This window comes from Ctenopharyngodon idella, chromosome 4 (assembly GCF_019924925.1).
Source record: "Ctenopharyngodon idella isolate HZGC_01 chromosome 4, HZGC01, whole genome shotgun sequence".
NCBI lineage: Eukaryota > Metazoa > Chordata > Actinopteri > Cypriniformes > Xenocyprididae > Ctenopharyngodon > Ctenopharyngodon idella.
The window spans coordinates 14,154,515-14,163,399 of NC_067223.1; the positions used below are offsets into that span (position 1 = coordinate 14,154,515).

The 8,885-nt window shown below is 38.4% G+C and overlaps 1 protein-coding gene across 1 annotated transcript; it reads right to left on the minus strand.

Annotated features, from left to right (window-relative positions):
• Positions 1-1,395: 1,395 nt before the first annotated feature.
• On the minus strand, positions 1,396-7,431 carry LOC127511447 (deleted in malignant brain tumors 1 protein-like; the record flags this gene model as incomplete). The annotated part of the gene is made up of 7 exons (XM_051892260.1): positions 1,396-2,751; positions 2,840-2,939; positions 3,051-3,139; positions 5,200-5,505; positions 5,658-5,966; positions 6,147-6,449; positions 7,098-7,431. Coding segments are annotated over 6 exons (1,434 nt in total), but the record flags the coding sequence as incomplete, so codon positions are not given.
• Positions 7,432-8,885: the final 1,454 nt, after the last annotated feature.

Here is an 8,885-nt window from a genome sequence, read left to right on the forward strand (position 1 = left end):
TCAAATTTGCTCGTGTTCAACATGGCCCGTGAATGCCCTCCTCCCCACCCCCATCTCATCCATGAGGTACTCTATTCTCAATGCTTTCTCCGATCCGCTGTCAATCCCACAATGCACCACGCGTGAAGCTCAACTTCCATAGGAATGAATTGAAAACACTTGCTCTGCTCCGCGCCAGTGGACACGCACCGTTAGTGGGGTTAGATGCCATACTGCCGACGAATTTAATGCAGAAAAAGGGATATGTGTACAGTCTTTACAATGACATGCACTGTATAAAGGTTCTAGATCACATAATTTTCCCAACTCAAAACTTTTAAAACTGTTTCATGGAGTTTTTGTCTGCTGAGCTTTTTTTGTTTTCCGGAAAGATGTTTCATCAGCTGAACGATCAGATTGCTGTTAAACAGCAGTACAATTCATTGAACGCACTGAATTCTATTCCTCACAGCCTTGTTTTTATTCCTGTACTTACGCGGACAGATGACTCCGGCATACAAGTCAGGTTGGCATGAGTCTTGTTCCCAGTTGTCTGCTAAGCATTCTGCCAGTGAGGATTCATTCCCAGAACATTTCACATTACTCATCCATATTTGTCCTGAGATCGGCCCATAATATCCCACTGCATTCACCTCTTTAGTTCCCCTACAATCCAGTGCTCTACACACCACATTTGCGTCTAACAAATCCCAGCCTTCATAACACACCGTTCCCCATATTCCAAATCGGAAAACTTGCACTATCCCAAAACAGCGGCTTGTGCCATGAACTAGTCTGACTGAAGCAGCCTTGCTTGACGTGAATTTTCCCAGAGCTGCTTGTCATGAGAGAAAAAAAAACAAAAAACAACAACAACAGAGAATCACAAATATGTTATGAAGTATGTAGGGCAAAAAAAGTAGTTTGTATGTATGAGCTGGGTTTGAGCACTTACTTTGAAGTAAAATGAGCCAAATGGTGCACAGCATTGCTGCTGAAAAGAAACTGAGAAACATTATGACACTAAAAGATATATCAGTGTAACTGAGAACAATGAATGAAATCAGTGGATGAGCAGTACATTTTTGCACTGATTAATGTAATAGGTAAAGTTTCTTATTCTAGTCTTCCTAATGGTTAAATATAAAGCCTATAAATTGGACTCCTTTTTTAAAGTCAAAAGTAGCCCAATTGACCTGAATTTAAAACAGCATAAAAACATATTAAGCTGTCAGATCAATACTTAAACCATTCTCTAATTCTATTGTTTAAATTAAAATTATTAGTATTGCTACTAGATATATATCTATCTATAACAGAGAATATTACTTGAGAATCAATCACACTTTGAGACAGGACAAATGAATAAACCTTTAACAATTAGCAGACAAATAGAAACCGCAGAAGACCGAAAGTTCAAAATATGATTAAGGGTTTAAACCTTTTGAAGTGTCCCATGTATGCTTCTTTCTTCTTTCTCCCTCTGAAAGATAAGTTTGTATGTTGGTGATTTATAGTATATTTATCTACAGGGTACAACCTCCTGCCCATATGTCTCCTCCCTTCAGATGACCCTGACAATCACACCTTTTCAGTGTATTATTTTACATATATTTGAAAATTACAGCACAGGTGTTGTAGTTAGCGATTTGAACATAAGAGGAAGCCGTGACCTAGGGATGCAAACAAGTTAGACATAAAAGAAACTATATGGTATTGATCACAATAATTCACTCTGTCACTTAGATATGATCACTTTCAACTTTCTTTTTTCTGTCTTTCAAAATTTGGTAATCATGTTCAAACTTATGCTTTTGCAAATATATAGCATTTGCTTGACACTAAACAGAAGGCATTGTTTGCATTTTGTTTGGTTGTTTAAATGAGTTGTTCTTCCCTAATTACTCTGACAGGCCCCATTTACAGGATGCAAACTGTGAAGCTTTTTCATATTTACCTTTCACAAAAAATCCTGCATTCTTTTGGACTGTCAAGTTTTTAAAAAAAGACAACAAAGAAACTACACTTGTGTACTTTATTACTTGTATTGCATGTCTTCTGAAGCCATGTCTCAAATAAAAGTGTAATTGTGCATGTTGTTCCCCTTGTTATTGAATGGGAATAGGTTGCTTTTCCTGCTAAATGTATGCACATGTCTGTTTCAGTTCATTACCCATTGCAAATCATTAGCAAAACTCATAAGTATCCTGACAAGTGAGACACCAGCTAATCAACCACAAACGCTGAGGCTTAAACAGTGCTATTATGACATGGGTGGAAAGATTCATTCTTGTTTCAAAAACTAAGCAACTGGAATAATTACCTGAATATAATAAAAATGATACCATACCAAGGTAACAGCAGTCACAACATGGAAACTCACCAGGAAATTTTTTACACTGATAACCAAGGCAAAATGGATTGTAACTTTACAATGGTCTGAATCTGATTCTTGTTTGAGAATGGAATTAAATCAAAATGAATTATTATTAACTACACTCATTAAATTTGTACAACTGCATTCTAAAAGTCCAGACAGGTTCATATATGTACAAATTTGGCTATCGAGATTACTGTATATATTACATGTACATTTTGGTTAGCAAGTTAGGATATGACACAAAGATATTATATGAAGCAGGGATATTATATAAAGCATTGTCATGTATGAAAATCTTATTTATAAAAGGTTGGGTTATAAGTATAGAAGGATGCAGCATTCAATTTGCTATTAGCAGATCCTTGTTTTCTTCTCTGTATGCCAGCAATGACCTGAGAAACCAACATTATTGTACACTGTTATTGTGGAAAATATTCAATTCAAAATTAAACAGTTTTAAAGTTAATATTAAAGTCTTACCAAAATGTCAGGGTGCAATTCCTTTTCTCTTATGGAAGACATTTCCATCTGCCTGAGTTCTCAGTGAGAAAGTTCCATTTATTTGTAGCTTCTTTCCCATCTATGAGATAAAAATGAAGGTAAATACAGAGAGCCAGTAAATACCATGAGCAGCCAGTAGATGACAGCAGTGAAGGATGCAGTTCAGTGTTATTCTTCCCACTGCTCTCACCTCCTCTGAAAGTTTATTCATAATTCCAGCATCATTTGGATTTACTCCAAATTCAGCCTTCACTTCAATCTTCAACAGGACTTTAATATCTGAGTGAATGTGAGAAAGTGTGAAAGATGAAATTTCTTGATCAAATATGCTGGCATAACATCCTTTCTAAACATGTAGGTGGGATTAAAATTTGGGGAATTTATTGGTACTAAATCCTCAGTGACATTGATATTTTAAAATGCAATTTGAAACCACACTTATGTGCTTATTAACAATCTAATTTTGTCTTGACATATCAAAAAAACAAATAGGATCTTTATTTGCTGAATACTACTGTTGTGCTCAATGGACCCTTTTCACATTTCCGGGGTTCTCAGAAACTGAAGCCTTCATAGTTGGATTAACATCTATAGTGGTGAACGGAAACTACAACAAATATAATTTTTGCGTTCCCATTTGCCCCAATAGCAAAAAAAAAAAAAAAAGATTATGGCAGTTTAATGCCAAGGAAATAAAACAAAGTATAAGTGTTATAAATGTAGCCTACATTAAATTTTTTAAAAGTGTGCATGAAATGGAAGTTGCGATAGTCTTCCCTATTGTGACACATATCCCAGTGAAAACGGCTTCTCGAACAAAAAACAAAAAATGTAGGGCGAGACTTGATTTTGTCCATGGGGAATTTATTGGATGGTTGGAACGTTGTGGTTTGCTATTGGTTAAAGGGGGGGTGCAATGCTATTTCATGTATTCTGACTTATTTACACTGTTAAAGAGTTGGATTTTCATGCTAAACATGTACAATGTTTCAATAAACGAGTTGGACGTATGACGGAGTATTTCTGTGCCAAATGACTACTTCCTGTTTCGGTATGAGATTTGGAGAGTTTTTTTCTAGTATGGCCCTTTATCACGTAACAAAGGGCGGAATTCCTTGTATAGACACTTCTCCCTGATAAGCGTGCACACACATCACCCAGAAGAAGAGCAAGAGCACGCCCATCAACGCTATTTGTTTGGAATACGGAAGCCAAGAGATTTTTCAACAATGGCTGTGTCCCAATTCAGGGGCTGCACCCTTTGAAGGCTGCATACATCATCAAAGCAGTCTCATTTAAGAAAAATAACCGTTAGATTGCAATGTAAGAAAGAAACTACAGTATTTTACACCTCACAATGAATATCAGTCAATTTTATTATGGTTACTTTTCTTAAATGTGACATCCTTGATGAAGTATTCGGCCTTCAAATGCGATCTGCGGAGGACGCAGCCTCCGAATGAGACGCAGTTCCTGTCACCAAAGGAGTGTGTTTTTGGTTGTGAGGGAAAGATTACCTTTTTCAGCTTCTCAAAGAACCCAGAGTTAAGGGAACAGAGGTTGAAGTTTGTTTTTCCGGGGCAGCAACGAAGTTGCACACGTATGTTTGTTTGTTCCCGGGATTTCGGTGATGAATACTTTGTAAACAAGTCCCAGTTCGGCGCTGGATTTGCAGATCGTGGGCGGTGAGTAAAGCTGCATCAGATGTCTGTTTTGTTGGCAATCAGCACACAAGTGCATATAATGTAAACAACATGAACGTTTTTGTTCCCTTTGTATTTATAATGATGTCGCAGCTTGCAGACAATCTCTACGCAGAAGCTGTGCGCGCTGTGACTCTTTAGCTCTGCCCACGGCACTGACGGCAGGGACGCCTCCATGACCTCTGCTTTTTTCGGAAAGACTCGGTTTAGTGTATCTATCTTTTATAAATATGACAAAACTAAAGACTTTTCGGAGATATGAAGGATGCATTGTTACTCAAGATTGTACTCAAGATTAACATGAGATTGGCAGAAACTGTGTGTGATACCCCCCCTTTAATCACATGTGAGTGACAGGTTGCCCCGCCCTCGCACCAGTAAACACATCATCAGAGAAGAGATGTCACTACAAGAGGAAAGGGAAGTTATTTTGATTAAAAATGTGAGGGCACATTAATTAAAAATATATAATAATACTGCAATATTTCATAAAAAAATAAGAATTGTCCATTTTGATTTCATTGTGACTTTAAAAATTAAAACAAAAACTTTTCTAGACTTACGGAAATGCGTCATCACAGTTTGTGAAAAGGGTCCATTATCTCACTCGCTAACATTAAAAAAATTGGCACTCACATCCACAAATGACTCCGGCATCTTTCTCATGGCCACAGCTGGTTGGACTTCTGTTATATGAACAGTTCATCAATGTTGACTCATTCCCAAAACAGTTTACATTGCTCATCCATACTATTCCTGAACCCTTTCCATAATAAGCAGCACTCTTTACTTCCAAAACGGCTCCACAGCCCAGTTGTCTACAGACCACTGCAGCATCTGACGCATCCCAGCCATCATCACACACTGTTCCCCACTGTCTATTTTGGAGAATCTCCACTCGTCCAGAACAGGAGCTGATGCCGTTGACCAGCCTAACTTTATCTAATGCTCAGACAAAAGAAGGGACAGTTTGAGCTTAATTCAAATATACAATCTTTTTAGTATTATACTGACTGCATCATATGTAACGTAACAATGCTTAGATTAGGGATGTAAAGCATGCTGTTTATTATTTAATATCAGTTTGAACTCACCCTGACAGATGACTCCTGCATCTTTCTCATGTCCACAGCCGCCTTTCCCCCATCCACTTGATTTACAATCTCGCAGACTTGATTCAGTGTTAGAACATTGTAAATCACTTAGCCATGCAGGTCCTGATCCTTGTCCAAAATAAGCAGCGTTTTTTGGCTCAATCACATCCCCACAGCCCACCTCTCTGCACACCACTGCAGCATCTGACAGATCCCAGCCATTATCGCACACTGTTCCCCATATTCCATTATAATGAACCTCCACTCTTCCAGAACAAGAGTTACTTCCATTAATGAGCCTGACAGGAGCTAAATGAAAGTAAAAGAAACATGTGAGCTATTTAAATACATTTTTAGGATGTTTTCTCCCATTCAATAACTATTAATTGACTGTATTTCTTTTTCAGTTCAGTCCCACACAGGGCTGCTCTAATCTATTTTATAAATGAATAGAAATGAGAGAGTAGAAAAGCAGTGGATTTTACTTACAGTCACAGATGACTCCTGCATCCTTTGAATGGTCATACATTCCAAATTTACGTGAGTCACAGACACTCAGTGTGGCCTCATTTCCAACACAGCTTACATTGCCCATAAATATTTGTCCTGCACCCGGTCCGAAATAAGCAGCACTCTTTGCCTCTACAGCATCCCCACATCCCATCTCTCTACACGCCACTGCAGCATCTGACAGATCCCAGCCATCATCACACACCGTTCCCCACTGACCGTTATAGAAAACCTCCACTCGTCCAGAACAAGAGGTGTTGCCATTCGCCAGCCTAATTTTAGCTAATGCCCACAAAAACAAGTTATAAGTGGATAAAATATGATGACTCAAAGTTTACAAGCTTAGATTAAATGGTTAGTTCACCCAAAAGTGAAATTACTGTCATTATTTACTCACCTTTATGTTGTTCCAAACCCATAAGACGTTCGTTTATTTTCGGAAAACAAATCTGAAATCTGAGAGCTTCTGACCTCCCTATACACAGCAATGTCATAATCAATTTCTAGGCCCAGAAGGGTAGTAAATATATCGTTAAAATAGTGCATGTGACTACAGTGGTTCAACCTTAATGTTACGAAGCAACAAGAATACTTTTTCTGCACAAAAACAAAAAAATATTGAACAATTCCTTCTCTTCCTGTGTCCTACGCTCTTGACATTGTAAACAGTGCAGTGCTTCTGGGTTCTACGTCAGAACGCCGCCTCAGTATTTTAACAATATCTTTACTACCTTTCTGGGCCTTGAAAGTGGTTATGACGTTGCTGTGTATGCGGAGGTCATCGGATTTCATCAAAAATATCTTAATTTGTGCTCCGAAGATGAGCGAAAGTCTTATGGATTTGGAACGACACGAGAGTGAGTAATTAATGACAAAAATTCATTTTTGAGTGATCTAACCCTTTAAGGTAATGTTAATTTTTGTACTCACGCTGACAGGTGACTCCAGCATCCTTCTCATGCCCACAGCTGTTTTGCCCCCATCCCTGTGAATTACAGTTTCTCAGTGTAGAGTCAGTGGCGCACTGTAAACCACTTAGCCATACTGGCCCTGATCCCTGTCCAAAATAAGCAGCACTCTTTGCCTCTATAACATCTCCACAGCCCAGTTCTTTACACACCACTGCAGCACGTGTAGAATCCCAGCCATCATCACACACTGTTCCCCATCGGCCATCATAGAAAACCTCCACTCTGCCAGAACAAGTGTTAGTGCCATTCACCAGCTTAATAAGAGCTAAAGGCCAGACAGAGGAAAGGTAAACAAACAAGCAAACATATTAGGATAGTTTACCCAATAGATTCAGACTTTTTTTTGTTGTTGTTGTTGTTTTTTTTTTTTTTTACATTTTCTTTTCAGTTTATAATGCATGGAATGGTAATGGAAGGAACATATACACAAAGCTGTTGATTTCATTAAATTGCAGTGACTTACCCTGACAGATGACTCCAGCATTATTTGAATGTGAAGTGTACACTCCTAATTTTTTAAACTCACAGGTACCAAGTGTGGCCTCATTTCCAATGCAGTTGACATCATCCAACCATACTGGTGCCCAACTCAGTCCGAAATAAGAAGCACTCTTTGCCTCTACAGCATCCCCACAGCCCATCTCTCTACATGCCACTGCAGCATCTGACAGATCCCAGCCATTATCCGACACTGTTCCCCACTGAATGTTTCCCCACTGGTAATAGAAAATCTCCACTCTTCCAGAACAAGCGTTGATGCCACTTTCAAACTTAATTTTGCCTGAAAAATGTCATAATGAGAGCTGTTGTTAGTGGATTGTATCTGATGCACTTTCTCAGATTCATGCATAGATAAGACTTGTGAGTCATGTTAATGAAATATTCTGAATTATTTACAATTCATGGTGAAGTAAATGGACCAAGTTCCATCCATTGGGATTACGTTGGTAGTTTTGTTTCAAATGTATGACTGACAGTAAAAGTATTAAATTACCCATAAACTACGGTGTGTATGTTTGTGTGTATTTTACTGAATAATTCATGTTAGCACTTTAACAATAATAGAAGCTTCCCTGCTTGGCATCCTGCTGCAAAAACAATTATTTTCTGTGGTAATCAACCGCATGCTACAAATGCTGCACATCACCCTAAACATTTTGCATAAAAGATTTTGTACTCACAGCGACAGGCAACTCCAGCATCCTTTTCATGTCCACATGAATTTTGTCCCCATTCCTTTAAACTGCAATGTCTCAGTGTCGATTCAGTGTTATCACACTGCACATCACTTAACCATACTGGCCCTGATCCCTGGCCAAAATAACCACCGCTCCTATGCTCGAAAACTTCGCCGCAGCCCATTTCTTTACACACCACTGAAGCGTCAGACAGATCCCAGCCATCATCACACACTGTTCCCCACTGACCCTCATGGAGAACCTCCACTCGTCCAGAACAGGAGTGACTGCCATTCACCAATCTGACAAGGGCTAATTTCCACACAGAGCAGTCAGAACATATATACAGTGGCAAGAAAAAGTATGTGAACCACTTGCAGAATCTGTGAAAATGTGCAAAATTTTAACAAAATAAGAGAGATCATACAAAATCCATGTTATTTTTTATTTAGTACTGTCCTGAGTAAGATATTTTACATAAAAGATAATCCATAAGACAAAAAAAATAGCTGAATTTATTAAAATGACCACATTCAAAAGTTTGTGAACCATTGATTCTTAATACTGTG